The 16,227-nt window shown below is 38.8% G+C and overlaps 1 protein-coding gene across 8 annotated transcripts in view; it reads right to left on the bottom strand.

Moving 5' to 3' along the window:
• The window catches only part of UNC5D (unc-5 netrin receptor D), a 533,325-nt gene that overhangs the window by 55,824 nt on the left and 461,274 nt on the right, over positions 1 to 16,227 (bottom strand). For 3 of the 8 annotated variants that reach the window (XM_079139085.1, XM_079139082.1, XM_079139081.1), the window contains 4 exons: positions 14,670 to 14,855; positions 12,402 to 12,473; positions 10,505 to 10,882; positions 6,198 to 6,282 (listed from right to left, as the gene is read on the bottom strand). In XM_079139085.1, the coding sequence (XP_078995211.1) occupies positions 6,198 to 6,282; positions 10,505 to 10,882; positions 12,402 to 12,473; positions 14,670 to 14,855 (721 nt within the window). The remainder of the gene's footprint in view (positions 1 to 6,197; positions 6,283 to 10,504; positions 10,883 to 12,401; positions 12,474 to 14,669; positions 14,856 to 16,227) is intronic. The other 5 variants (XM_079139086.1, XM_079139083.1, XM_079139087.1 and 2 more) reach the window with 2 other exon arrangements.

A 16,227-nucleotide genomic window follows, 5' to 3' on the forward strand; every position in this document is an offset into this window, starting at 1 on the left:
TATGTTTAATTGTGCTGTAAGGTGGAGTGTGACTATTATAGTTTGTATCTTGAAAGTCCAAACATTCCAGACTCCTGTGTTGAAGGCTTGGCCCCCAGTTGCTGGTGCTACTGGGAGGTGATGGAAACTTTAGGAAATGCAGCCTGACTGGAAAAAGCAATTCACTGGGGGTGTGCCCTTGTAGGGAATATTGTGACCTTCAGTCTTGTCATTGTCCCGAAATGATTGGGCCAAGTGACCATGGATGGTAACCTCTAAAACCCTGAGCCCAAATAAATCTTTCCTCCTTTTAAGCAGATTATCTCAGTTACCTTGTCACCACAATGGAAAGCTGGGTAACACAGTGGTGTGGTATAAGGAATACATTATCAGAAAAATCTTGCTTTGTGTCAGGCCTGCTATAACCTAAGGCAAACCTACAAGTTTTTCTGATTCTTAATTTTCAAAGCTACAAAATTAGAAGACTATATTATTATTTTCAAGGTTAATATGAACATAACAATGTTTTATCAATGTGTAAAAGTTAACTTGTAATATACCCATATATAAAGGTTATCAGTTAGATTTTTTTTTTCTTATTTTATCATCTTCAAGAATGCTATATTGCTGTTATAAGTTGCATACAATACCCCAACATTTCCAAGGCAGGCAGGTACCTACTACTGTTTTTCAGATGAAAAATCAGAGACATTTAGAGTGTCATTAATTTACCTGTGGTCACAAGCATAGCAGCAGTGAAGCTTAGACCTGAACCCAGGACCTGTGACACCTGAGTACACTCTGCCATTGGGCTCAGACTGTTTACAAAGATTCGGCCTTGTTCCCAGGCTTTCTTTGCTCAGTTCTATCATTTAAGTACATCAATTTACCCCCATAGACTTCTAAGATATGCTCAATTTGATCCTGTCTTGCCTAATATTTGGTGCTCTGATAGAGCTATTCCAGAGGCACCTATTTACTGCGGCCAGAATTTGCAATACAATGTCAGAATGCTGTTTTCTTATTGTCCTTGATCAAGGGAAAGTAGCATCATTTAGTCCATGAGCTTCAGAATTGAAGTGCGACATTCTGGGCTCAAATTCCAGCTTGGCCATTGATTAGCATATTTTGTGAGATAGTTTAGCTTCTTGGAGATTCCATTGTTTAGATTTTTTTATTCTACAAATTGGTACAAAATTCTCTTCCTTAAAATATTACTGTGGAGATTAAAATAATCTAATGTATATATGGGTTCTTTACAGATTGTATGGAAACAGAAGTAACTTATTACTTTTCCAAGAACATAAAGATGACTTTTTGGCAAACCACTGTTCACATATACATACAAAAAGTTAACTGAAATAATTTCCTCAGTGTTACAATTAACTGTACAAGTCAGTTTTCTGTCACTGTGACAAAATGCTGGAGATAATTAACTTACAAGAAGGAGGTTTATTTTGGCTTACAGTTTCAGAGGTTTCAGTTCATGGTCTGTTGCTAGATGGGCCTGTAGAGGCACAGTGCATCATGGTGGGAGTGTGTGGCAGAGGAAACTACTCACCTGCTCACAGTTAGGAAGCAAAGAGAAAGATAGGAAGGGGCTGGATCCCCAAATCCCCATATAGGGGTTAGCCTGTTACCTAACTTCCTTCTACTAGGTTCCATCTCCTAAAGTTTCGACCACCTTCTAACAGCCCCACAGGCTGGTAACCATGCCTTCACCATCTGGGGCTTTTAGGGGGCATTTCAAATTCAAACAATAGGACTGATCAAAGGTGCGACTACTGGAGGAAGTTGGAAAAGATTCATTACTGCAGTTGTTTCCGGTCTGAAAGTTGAGATGGCAGAGGAATGTTGAAGGGGAAAGTGATACCATTCTTCATAACAGAAAGTACAGAGAGTTCTTTTGGAGGCTCACCAAGAACACAAGTGGGACCCCCCAACAGAGAGGGTATGTTCTATTCAGACAACGAGCAACCTCAATTACAGCTTATCAAAATATGAAAGTGTAACCACTTGAGGTTACTTGAATACAGGGGGATGTTTGGTGTCTTTGATTCATGCCACAGAGCCATGTCCCTGAGAATCAGGGATGGAATTGGAATTAATTACATCAGTTATAGTTCCAATAAGTCATTACCCTGCTATACCAGGGATGTAATTTAGAAAGGGGCAATAGAAATGTGTGGTCAAGAGGAAAACGGAGCAGACTTTAATTTAAAGATGTTGCTTGGAAGCATAAAAATGTTGTTTGGAATCCTACAGCAGTCTGTGTGTTAGAGGTGATGGAGGGTCAGCAAATCCAATTCTTACACCCATGAAATGAAAGGAAGGGAAAAGTGGTGACTTTCGAGGCAAAGATGAAAGAAACAGAGCAATGCATTCCAGCTCTGTGGATTCCAAGAAAAGTTTAGGATGACAGATGGACAGCATGAAATGAAAATGGAGTTTCAAGTGACATTACAAAGAAAAGATGATACAATGGCCTTTTCCTGATTAATCATGAGATTAAAAGCTAAAGAACACAGATCTAAGAAGCTTCTTGGCACAGATGGAAAAAATTCATCCCAGCTTAAAAAAAATGGAGTAGAAAGGCATTTGCTATTTTTAGTATTTTTGTAAATAGTTTGATGCCACTCAAAAGGGACTAGGATTGCCAAGGAAGCTAAATGGCCTGTCGCCCACAGACCAGTCATTTCCTCAAGAGACAGGAACTCCTGGGAAGCTTTCAGCAAGCTGAAAGGGAATGTGTGCTTCCTATGATTTCATATTGTAAGAAAATGCACACCTTATCTAAAGTTCTCACTTCTATCCACCTTTCTAGACAGCAGTAACAGACTCCAACCCTAGATAGAGATGGATAAGCCACATTGGTTAACATGGAATTTCAAAGCTAAAGATGGCCAGGACAATGACCCAGTAGGCCAAGCTATCACTTTATGTTTTTGGGCTCTGGCAAGTTCATAGGTATTTCTCAAAACTGTAGGATGTTCCAAGTGATCATTCTTTCCAATTCTTTCAGGACATTTTATTTAATTTCTTGTATGGTTGATGTCTGTTAGAAATTCCTGTTCTGACCTCCAAGCAAGAAACAGCTTCTAGTTTAGAGACAGGGATTAAGGTAAGTTGTAAACTGGTTGCTTTGTACAAATATGAAACAGTTCTAGGTTGTTTCTCAGGAAATGAGGTAGAAGACACTGGGGAGGAGTTTGGATGGAAGGAGCTCAACACAGGCTCAGTATGAGGATTGGAATGAAGGGAGAGGGATGCAGAGAGAGGGCTTGGTAGGGGGCCATAATTCAGGAAAGACTGTCTGGATTATGCCTTACACAGTTGATCCTCCAATATATTTGGTTTGGTTATCTCCAGATTCAACCTCAGATCAAAAGATATTACTCACTAAGACAATATAGTATGACAACTGTTTGTACAGCATTCACATTGTATTAGTTATTATAAGTAATACAGAGATGGCTTACAGTACACATAGGAGGATGTATGTAGGTTATGTGCAAATATTATACCATTTTACCCAAGGGACTTGAGCATCCATAGATTTTGTTATCCTTGGGAGTCCTGGAACCAATGCCTTGCAGATGCTGAAGGACAATGAGTTTTGCAGGACAGATTTTAAAAAACATGTGTAAATAACCAGGACCTTAATTTCAGGCAGGTATGATTTCATAAGCAAGTCAAAGGATAAAAATGAGGTGACTTCCACCCAAAAGAACTCCAATTTTCATTTTTCTTAACTGACTTACCTAAGATTTGGAGAAAACTTGAAACTCTATGAGGTTCCTTTTTCCCCATTTATGGAGTTCTTTAGATACCAGCACCTTTTCAGGTGTATAGGAAAAGAATATAGATGTGCAGGACTGAGAATATAACAGGAGTGCACAACACAGCACAGCCACGCACTCCTCTAAGAGCCTCACCAATAACCGACTGGCGGAACCATTTCTTCCATTCCTCTCAAGTCCCAGAAAGCAGAAACCTAGGGCCACTGGGCACCCACAAATCCTGTTATAGAAATAGCTGTCAAAATCTGTTTAAACAATCTACTTCTCTGGTTGTTTTCTTTCCAGTGTTTTTTCTTTCAGGTATTCTTTGCTAACAACCATAACAACAAAAAAATCTATTCTAAAATAACCAAGATGTTATGACTAAAAATGCCAGAGGTATATATCCAGTTTATGAGAGAAATTGCTTTCTAAAGAGGAGCTGGGTTTCTCTTCTGTGGAGGAAGGTAATACTTTTACAAATATCATAGTTGAAATAAGAAAATAAATAACTACTTTCATTAAGAGTGTGAGACAAGATTTGTATTTGTTGTGTAATTGAATTTAATGCTGCTAAAATTCGTCAGACCTGAAAGCTATTGAAGTTTAGACCATATTTTTTACTATTAGGAAAACTGCCTAAGAAATTGTCTTTCGGCTTGTGCAGAGCAGGTCCTATGCTGACCTTAAAAGGGTCATGAATCTATCAGAGTGTGAATTTGCATAATGATGATAGCATTGAAGAATACCTCCAAGGACTCTTAATTTTTAATTAAATTTATTTATTTCTCAGCACTGGGGATTGAACCCAGGGGTACTATACTACTGAGCTATACTCCCAGTCTTCTTTTTTTTTTATTATTTTTTTTTATTTTGAGGGACTTGCTAAGTTGCTCAGGCTGGCCTTGCATTTGTGATCCTCCTGCCTCACTCTCCAGTCATTGGAATTGCAGGCATGTGCCACAGCACCTGGTCAATCAATATTCCCTTATGGTCTGCCTCCCAATTTTCTGTTTTCCATTTGGTGCTCCATGGTTATGTACCAGTGCCCCTAAAATGTAGAGTCGTGGATGTTTTATGCTCCTGCCAATGGTTCTACAACTGGTTTTTCCCTGTATAGGGCCAAGTGTATCACTATTTCACAAACACATCTCCAGGTCTCATTGTCTTATTGACTTCAAATCTCTTGCCGACTTTCCACTTTGTATTTAAGATATCATGTCTAAAGATATTTTTTGTTTATTTTAATGTATATCCAATTAGAAAAAACTGAAAATAGGGAAAGTTACAAAGAACACAGCAACAAACTCCACTGTATTTGTACTAGCCTACGCTAACAATTATAAACATGTAGATGTGTTCCCATCCAGTCTGGTTTTTTTAAAATGACTTTTTTGGGGTATACCTTATATACCTTAAAATTCATATACCCTAAGTATACATTTCAGTGATTTTTTTAATACATTTTAGAGTTGTGAGGCCACCCGACAGAAATTCATTTTTAGAACACCATTCTTATTTTTTTCTGAGATAAAATGGATATAAACCATACATAATTACATATACAATTGAAAGTTTCTCCCCCCCACACACGCGTGCACACACACACGAACATGCACACACATCCACACATCTGTGAAGTCATCATCAGAATCAAGATTGTGAACACATCCACATCATCAAAAGTTTTCCCATCTCTTCATAATCCCTGCCTCTGAATGGTGTCCTTGGTCCCCAGATAACCACTATCTCAGTCAGTTTGCATCTTCTAGAATTTCATAAATTGAATCATTCAGTATGCATGTTTAAATGTGTGGTTCTTATGTTCAAGTATACTGAAATTCAGATTTATTCATACTTTAACATGTATCCATCGTTTGTTCCTTTATATTGTTAGTATCCCATTTTATAAATATACTCCTTCTTTAATCCATTTATCTTCTACAAATAAAGCTGCTATGAACATGTGTATTTCAGTCTTGAATGGACATGTTCTGTTATTTCTCTTGAGAAAATGCCTAAGAGTGGAGTAGTTGAATCATATGATAGGTGTACATTTAACTTGTTAAAGACACTATCAAACTGTTTTCCAAAGGTGTTACACCATTTTACATTCCCACCAGCATGTAGGAGAGTTGTAGTTGCTTCACAACCTTGAGATCTCTTGGTATGGCTGACTTTTTAACTTTGATCATGTGAGTGGGAGTTCAGTGGTGTTTTCTCATGGTTTTATTTGCATTTCCCAGGTAAATGATGCTGAACATCTCCATGTGCATATTTGCTATCCACATTATCAACTTTGGTAAAGTGTTCAAAAATTTACCCTAATTGTTTTCTTTTCCCTCTCTTTAAAATTAATGGATTATAATCATACATAATAGTGGGGATTATTGTTACATATCCCTAGATGTACAAAATAAAACAATATAACACTCTTACCTGGGTTCGCCTTGGTTGATGGACATATAAATCTCCCAAGAATTCTCCTCTGGAATGGCACCATGTGGTATAAGTAAACTCACCCCTGGAAAAAAAAAACAAAACAAAACAGGGGGTTATTCATAGATCTTCCAACTGTTTTAAAGTACAGCACTTGAGTGCCTTACAGCTGCCCACAAAAAAGAACCTTCTCAAGGCAATTTGTGAAATCCTAATCCTTGGAAGATTTACAAAGTCCACTGTTTTATAACTGGGACATAAAGAAGGGCATATTATTCTACTGAGTACTCAAATCAGTTTCTTTTCTAAATTTTAAATCTTCCCAACATTGTTTCTCTCTAAAAGACTGGGTCCTAAAACCAGGCACTATCAAACATATCCGAGAATATGAGTTTATTGATACATCAGTTGATCTGCTCCCAAATTATAAAACGTATTTGTCTATCTCATTTGTATCCACTAACTTCTAGAAATGTACGTGGGATAATGGGTGAGCTAAGATTTCCTTGAACCTGGTATAAATTGTCTTACAAATTGTGCATCAGGAAGCAAGCTGATGTAGTGCTCAGAGGTCTATGCAGTTTGCCAAAAACTAGGAAAAATAAAAGCATTGGATAAACTGAAGGACCTTCTAGGTTATTGTGTAAGCAATATGGTCCTAAATTTGCAAATAGAAGCTGCTGAAAAGAGTTAAGCTAAAAGTGACTTAACCATACTCATATTAATGCCAAATTGCAAAAAAACCCAGCAGCATTATAAGTGAAATATAATGCAAGGAGAGAAGGCACAGGAAGCCACATCACACTGCATTTTAAATGTCCCCTCTCTCCTCTTGAATGCAGAGAGGAAAATATTTCACTTTGGCCAAGAGAGATGTCTAGGGAGAGCTGAGATTCTCTTTAATGTAGTTTCTTGTTTATAAAAGGAAATGAAATAGAGAAATAGTATAATCTTTATGAAATAAAATCTCAGGGCATCCTATTTTTTGAATAATGCATCTCCTCACCTTGTTTTTCTCTTTCATTAGAGTTAATCACACAAAAAGCTTTCAGGATGCTGCTGCTAATTTAAATCTAGAGATGGTAAGTTTTTCTGTTATCCTTCTATGTGCCTATTAGCAGCTATACAGTTGAGGAATGCAAGGTTCATTGCAAAACAAGTTATTTGTGATTCACATTTATGAGCAATATTCAGTAACATGCTAGTTATCATCAGTATCTTTCACTAGCACTAAGAATGAGACACATTTAAATCTTGCTTACAGCAAGGAGACCCATTTATATTCTGGACCTTAACATCAGTAGTAGGAGAACTCTAATTGACACATTTAGGGACCTCCAATCAGGAAGGCACCTCCGTGCATTTTCAAGTCTTCCTTAAATGTAGTTTCCAAAAGAAGGGGCATCCATGATATCCTTTCCTGCTGTTGAACATAAGTTGCAATACAAAGGATATTCAGTGTGTTTGGTTGTCGACCTGAATACATGCCCTAGTCATTCTCTGCCTTGTCTTAATTTGATGTAGCACTTTCTCGGCTGCCTTCCTTTCAGGCTTTCTAGCTCATGATGACAAAGAGACAGACAACCCCTATTCTTCACAATGCCACGTCACATCAACAACACTTAGCACAATGCCTTGTACAGAGCAGCAACACACTAAACAGCTCATACACACATGAATGAATGAAGAGGATTCAAAATTCTTAGTGAAAATACCAGTCTTGTTGTCCAGTATAAATCACCATGGCCCAACCATCTACTTCCAGATCAAAAGAGAAGGAATATGAAGGAAGCTGTCTGAGAACGCGCTTTTAGGGAGCACAACGTATTTTCATCCTTTCAAGTCAGCTTAATTCCCTCTGCTTAGATTGAAATATTATTCATGATACTCCTAAATTCAACCAGAATCTACAGGATAATTGGAGCTTTAAACTATTTTTCTCTGTTTTTCAATCAGAAATTGTATTATTATTATTATCTGTCAAACATACTTCCTCTTCCTCCTACCCAAACATGCAAATTGTATGCAGAGTCTGAAGACAATCAATCACAGGCAAGGGTTGTAGAGGGAGGTGGTATTGTTGGCAAGTTATATTATGAAGAATGAGAGGCACTGTGGGAAAGTTTTATGCCAATGGTCTCTTAAAGAAGTATTCATTTTCAGTATGTCATTCACCAGTTAACTATGATCAAAGAAAAATATATTCCCCCAAACTCCACCTGCATTCTGACAGCCTTTTATTTGATATGACAACAGAACCACCTGTCTGAGTTTCCTGTTTCATATTTTGCATAATAAATCATTTCTAGCATGTGCCATATGACAATTTGGGATAGATGGCATTAGAGCAATCTAATTTCTATGCCTTGCTTTCTTTATCTCCAGGGCATATTTTGCATTTATGTCCTGCAAATAACAGGGGATATGTTTCAACTCCCCATACTTATTTTTCCTCAAATTCATTCATAGCAAATAGCTTCAATCTTGTTCATTGCTCCTTGTCAAGAGCTTTGAAAATGCCCGTTTCACAGAGGAGTTGTGTGGTAGTCATTGATAATGCTATCAGAGTTCTTAGTTTTCAACTTGGATGCTTCTCAAGTCAGAAGGGGAGGAAAAGAAAGCCCTTTAGTTCATCATGATTTCATCTCCTCACTTTCTTTAATGAACATGAAATAAACATAGCCAATGAGCAGGCTGCTCTTGACATTCCTTCAATATGTGTATAAGATACATGTGTGTACACACACACACACACACACACACACATACACACACACATTAGCAAATGAGGAAGGGAAGAGAAAGGAGGAGTACTGGTCAACCTATTCAACTAATAACTACTGAGACAATACCAATTATGAGCTAGAAAGAGGAGATAAGATGAAAGCACAGTGATTCAATGTGTGACTTTGTATGATTTATGATGTGTGTATCCTCTTCCTTGAGAGGGTAAGGGATGTGTCTTTTACATTTCTTTATCCACAATGCACCCTCAGAACACACCCTTGTAATTTATGAAGTCTTATAGGGAAGGTACTTGGTAAATGTGGTTGATTGATTCACTCTGCATTGAGTCTCCCATCTGCCAGTCATCAAAAACACAGGCATTTATACATTGACACTCACACATATTTCAACCAAGATCCTTATCATGTCCAAAACACTGACCAAGAAAGCCATGGAGGACTGGAAGGTTATGCAAACAAAACACAATCATTATGGTGGCATTAGAGCACTATTTAAAGGAAATAAAACAGATTTTGAAATGATGTTTAAAGAAAGCAATTATCTGGGACAGAAGGAGTTCAACATTCATCAACTTAAGGACAAGTTGAGTTTCAAGTTAGTAAACTATTAGGTCAGTTAGCTACAACAATAGCATTGGACTAGTCCTATTTCAGGTTTAATTTTATGAGATAGTATTTTGGTTAGCTCCACCTTAGAGAGAAACATGCCAAGACCTTGAATCTGTGCTAACCTGTCTAATAACACTTACAGATCCAACTGCCCCATGCTTCTCAGCCAGAGCACCCTGTGACTCAACATACTGCCCAATTCTCATTGCTTAGGAATCAGGGGAAAAAGTGACCTTCTGCCACACACTTAAGTCTGAGGTCACAACTCTGAAGACTAACCCACAGATAGGATGTCATTTTAAAAGTCAACTGAGCTGGGCACCGTAAGTGTCCTGTAAAACATCAAGAAAAATCTCCTCTCTTCCAACCCAAAGAACGAAAGAAAATACTTGGAAATTAACTATGCTTACGACATAGCCGTGGAACTGAAGTTGTAATTCAAAGGAACAGCTCTGCAATGATTATTTATCAATGCTCGTCATGAAGTAACATGCTTAGCAAGGTCTATGAACACTGAGCATGTTTATTAGGTCAGTTACTGATGAAATGAGACTGTCATTGGATTAAATTATCCACTAGCATATAAACCATGCGTGGGTACAAACAGGATATTTGTCACGGTCATGCCAAAGACTTATTTGGTGCTACCTGATCATGCTCTAGGTAACGCATTTCAAAGGGGCTTAAACCCAGGGGACTATCCAGACTTTTTGCAGCAAATGTTGCTACCAACTCTAACAGGCATTTAAAACATTCTGAGATGAAGACCACAAAGTCTAATCTGAGCCTTGGAACTGGTGTGCTGTGTAAATCAAATAGACTGGGAAAGCTGTGGCATTTCTGCTCTGACAAAGGGATGATAAATATCGCAAAATGAATCTGACAGGATATAATTATATTAAGTATTTAAACAATATCTGGAAAGTACACAGGCACACGCTTACCACCCACCTGTATTTGGCATTACTAAGCGCCCCCCTAAATGGCCAAAGACACCAGTTGTCCTTAGTTCTGTCCTTGTGGGGAGTGATGACAGATTTTGAATGTATGGTGTTTTGTTTCGGGGATGCATTGTACTAAAGCTGCGGTTGTTTCCATGGGGAAATGTCCCGGAGTGATTCTTGCCATGGTACTCGGCTCTCTCAGACACTCCCAGAGAAACCATGAATGAGCTCTGGACTTTGACTTTGATGTCCGACAAAGGGTTGAAGAGAGAGGACTCTGTCATGAGTTCCTTGTCCAGCGGGTCCTGTAGACAGATGGGACCACTGTATGTTCGGCTCACTGTCAGGTCTGGTTGCATGGCAGAATTCAGGAGCAGCGAGTTACCTGATTTAAAAAAAAAATACATATTTTGATCTGTCACTCAGAACAATGACACCTCCATTACCCTTTTACAGCTGCCTTTCCTAACTGCAAGACAGCCTGGGCAGTTCTAGCTGCTCTGAGAAGAGTAGCCCTGCAGAGTGGCCACACCAGGTTGGTTCTTAGTGACCAATGCCTTGAAACTGAGGTCCCCTTCCCAGTCCATTCTTTGAATGCTGCCAGACAAATCCTTCACCTTCTGAGATATTTACTTTGGAAAACAAATATTTTTGGCACTCTGGCAAATAACTCAGGTATTGTTCATGTGATTTCAACTGGCAAAGAGAAGCTTAAAAAAATGTTTTGCAATCCAGTTTGGAGCAAAAATAACATCTGTTCATTTTAAATGGCAAGAGATGACACAGCTTGGTGACTAGGTAGTGCTGTTTATAATGAAGCTGCCTGGTTTCAGCATATTTTTCGTGGAATTCTGGGCACTTTCTTGAGCTGCAGGAGGAAATGATGTGTCCTCAGAGCAAATGGGTCAGAGGACCTCATGAATTGCTTCATGTCTCAGTAGCCAATTCACTTGAACACTGCATATGTCACTGAGAGGAAAAGAATACTCCATATGGAGACAGAAAGCAACTCAGATTCTATGTGGGGAACAACTCAGAATGGTCTCCTTTATGTCTGAAAACAAATGAAAAAAAAAAATCTTTACAAAAACATGAGAAATTGGACTTTGTCATCTGTTGGGGCATACCAATTTTTTCCAAGCCAAATATTAAAAAGAAATGCTGTGATATTTTCTTGTGATGAAGTAATCTCATTTATTAGTAAATAACAAAATAACCCTCAGTCCCAAACCTCCCACCCATATCAGTCCGTCAATGTGACATCTCAAATTGAAACCCAAACCATATTAAACAATTTTCCTTTGGGGCCTGACAAAAATGTTTAAAGTATGGTATTTTTGAAAATGTTGCAATTCTAGGCCATATTGTATTAGCCTCTATTGTTTTTCCATTTTCATAATTTGTAACAATGCCAGCAGGAAATCTATAACCCTGACTTTCACCACCTCTTATTCGGATGCTCTAAGACTGCAGAATCACAGAGAAAATGTACAAATGAGGTGAGATAATGCTGCAAGCTCTAATGTCTCCTTGATGGTGTATTTTTCCATGCTTGGGGCTGTTGTGCCAAGACAAAGACCAATCAAGGTGCTGGGTTTTTTAACAAAACCACATTGAGTTCTATAGCTTAGGACTGTATTCTTGTTTATGGTGTCCCCAGGCAAGAAGTGGGACTGAAGAATGATCCCACATCTGAAAAGAGTTGGGAACTCACATTTCCATGGAGACCTCAAGAATTGTATCCCCAAGTCTAGCTATTTGATCTCAAGCCCTCCACCTTCTGAAACTTAATTTTTGGCTATTTTTGAAAGACTCTCCCAGCTCATTTGAAGCAAAGAGCAAAAAATATTTGCTAGAATTAGGTGGCACAGATGTGGAAAATGCTTGATAATAAAAGTACGTACAGGGCAGGGGATGTAGCTCAGTGACAGAGTGCTTGCCTAGCATGCACGAGGTCTTGGGTTCCATCCCCAGCCCTGAAAAAAAAAAAAAAAAAAAAAAAGCATATGCATATGACAGAGTCCACGGTTGAAGAATGGTGTGGGCAGGGGTGAGTGACTGACCCTGATCAGACTTCAGTCTATTCTTTGAAAATCTATTTTCAAGTCCTTAGCCTACTATAAGCATGACATTCTATTTTGTAGTACTGGAGACTGAACTCAAGGCCTTGTGCAGGGCAGGCAGGTGCTCTACCACTGAGCTGCATCCCAGGGCATTAATAGTCTCACTGTTTTTCTTTCTGGAGCACCAGATAAATGGATCAAGAATAGATACCTCTAAAACAGTGTAGGTGAAACTCATATACTATGAATGTCAGGCGTATCATCATAAGGAATATAGGGATACTAGCAGCTACCAAGGACTTTTTCTTTATGTCACTAGTTTTGTGAGATTCTTTGCCAAAAGTAAACAAGATGGTGAGACAATGTGGCAAGGTGATGTACTTGCTTAAGAGACTGACAATGCATATTTCCCTTTCCTCCACGAGGGAAATGCATGCCAGCTTCTGAAAACTGCATAGGCCAGGCAACTGTGCTTCGCACCTGCTACTTGGTGCTCATGAAGCAGAATGGTAGCCTGTGCTAAAGTAAGAGGAAATGATCATGTTCCAGAACTATATTCACTCCATTTATGAGCACTTTCCATGTGCCAAGGGATTATGTGGGTTATTCTGTACAATTTTATCCTCACAAGAACACTCTGAGGTGGATGTTATTATTCCCATTTCATAGCTGTCAAAATTGAAACTTAGGATAAATGACTATGTTGCAAAGCAGTTTTAGACTCAAGTCTGATTTCATTTATTTACTTATTTATAAATAACAGGGATTGAACTGCGAGGCACCTAACCACCCAACCACATTCCTAACCCTTTTTATTATTTGAGACAGGTTCTTACTAATTTGCTGAGGGCCTTGCTAAGTTGCTGAGGCTGGCCTTGAATTTGTGATCCTCCTGCCTCAGCCTACCTAGCCGGTGGGATTACAGGCATCATGTGCCAGCTCAAATCTAACTTTAAAGACTGAACACTTATATACAAAACTCTCTCGCACAAACACATTGCCTCTGTTTTCATCAAGGGTTATGCTCTAAGATATTGACAGCTATTATTTGATGGAAATATATTTCTAGTTTCTGATGTATAAAAACTAATTCTTCGCTAGCTTCATTTCTAATTAAAACACATATAGTAAACTATATATCCAAATCTAGGGGATACATTCCTATTGGAGGCCTAACACTGAGGTGCTCAGAAATAAATGGCAAGAGGAGTAACTCATTTCTTCTGGTCATTTCTCAATTTTTTTTTTTTTCCAGCAGGTTTGGGTTTCCATTTGAGTAGCCCATCTCTTTAATCAGTACTAAACACTGAGACTTTGTGACCTGGCTCGCAGGTGGTATTAACACACCACAAACAGAAATAAAGGGTATAATATGGTTGATGAGGTTCAAGACTGAAAACATCACCTTCTGAAGAGCAACAGTTTCATTTTCTCTAAAACAAAAGCCACATATGTCTCATCCCTACCTCAAAGGAAGCAAAATATTGGCTTCATATAAGAGAATTCACCGGCCCTGTTTTCTATGGTAGCACTGGTACGTTTGGCATGTTAGATGTTCCTTCTTCCACAACAAAAGAGTAGTTGGACTAGGCAAGAGTTGAGAGTCATTTCACCTGGAATTTAATTTGCTTCCTTGGCTAACTGACCCATTCTATATCTTCTGAGGTCTTCTTTCTTACTTATTTAAAACAGAAGAAACAAAAAGATAGTGTAATAAATATGCTAGGGAGGTTGTGGTCTAGGACTTGGTCCTCAGCCTGCAATAATCAGTATTTTAGTTAACTAAATTAAATATATATCCTCCAACCAGGCTTCTTAGTGGAGAAAGCTGGATAATTTAAGGTAAAATAACTCATTAAGTTTGCTATACATCAAAGATGGAATTGTCTCATTTAAAAATGATGCTAATGGTGAATTGAGATCCATCTGTCCTCACCATAGCTGAGGCCTTAAAAGACCATTCTGTCAAGACTGGTGTCCTGTCAAGCCTGGTAGCGGCTCCCAGTGCCAACAGCTACCTTCACACAGGGCCAAAGAGAACACTGGGTCCCTGTGGGAGTGTAGTGTATGGTCCTGAGGGTGAGGTGTTGGGGGACCTGCGCCGCTGACCTTGACGGACTGTTTTGAAGTTGAAGGTCTGGAAGCCACCTGTCAATGCAGAAGAGTCAATGACGTCCACGCCGTAGTCACTCTGGCTCCGTCTATAAAGGGTGATGCCAATGACCAGGACTGCAACAGCCACAACTGCAGCACCCAGGCCCGAGTACAGGGCAATATCGCTGGCATTCTCGATGCCTGAAAGACACAAGAGAGACCTTAAGTGGCCAACGCGGGTGCAGAGTCCAAGAGCCACCCTGGGATGCAAAATGAAATGCTATTGGATTTTTGGAGCCACCGCTCAGAGAAAATGACATATGTAGCTAGCCACACAAGTTGTACTTTCATTCACACAGTAATCATGTTTCTGAAATGCCTTGTATAAATCAAAGTGATGCTAGTCAAATATCTTAACTGCATTAAGGTAGCTTACCATGTAATAGACTCTTGCAGAGAATCAATTTTGCAAAGAACATAATATTTTTATAGTGAAAGCAGACAACTCCTTAACTTATTTTAGGAAGTCATATTTACCTGAAAAATACTTTTTATACCTTATTTTTATTTGAGGGAGGACAGACTCATACAAATGACAAAAAATGGGTGACTATTCTGCTTGTACATGACTTGGGCACATGCATTTATGGAGAGCGGTCTGAGGTAAGAAGCTAATATATGATCTGTGAGTCAAGAAACAGAGGACCAGAGTTCACAAACATTAATTTTAGCTTTGTTACAAATCATTCAGATTCAGAGAACACTGATAACCTCAGTTTAGGGTATACACATTATGAGAGATGAAGGTCTTGGTCCCAGGGGCTCTATGTTCATGTAAATATTTCTGGCACCAATTAAATGCTAAATGCTAACACTTCATTGTGGAAGCAGACTGGTCTCTAAGAAGGCACATGCTGTTTCTCCCATACCTCTCCTACTCCATCCTATTGAATGCATGGGCAAAGCAAAAATAAAAGCGTTAGTTTGAATTTAGAATGTGGGTGTCTCCCCACCCCCCAGAATGTGCTACATGCTTTTCAACCTTTTCCAGATGTGCTCTGGATATGGTTCATCCCTGGAGTGGATTCATAATGGTGGATTCAGCATAGGAGATTTATCTGAGACAACATAATCCTAAAAGAGGTGGAACCTCAGAAATTGTGTGGAAATGGAAGGTGGCAAGAGCTACCTACATAATTAATCTTCCTACCGATTATGCGGTAAGTACACTTAATGGGTACCAAAGTAATTACTATGTCACCCTGTGTTGGGCCCAGAGGATGAAGATGAAATAAACCCATCATATATTTACCTTGTAATTGCATGGCACTTACTATGCATCCACCGCACCCTAATATGGCACTTATGTTATTAAATGAGTAATACTAACCACACAAGTAAAGTGAATTTATTTTCAACAAAGTTAGTGGACTGTAAAATAAGGTGCTCCCAAATTAAAGAGTGAATAAGGAAATCATGCAGAACCAGTTCAGTAATAGGGCAGTAAACACATAAAAATAATGTGCAGGGGAGAGCACACCTGTTAAAAAGAATAGTATCTGAAAGGTCAGAG

Source organism: Sciurus vulgaris (assembly GCF_902686455.1).
Source record: "Sciurus vulgaris genome assembly, chromosome: 5".
NCBI classification, from domain to species: Eukaryota; Metazoa; Chordata; class Mammalia; order Rodentia; family Sciuridae; genus Sciurus; species Sciurus vulgaris.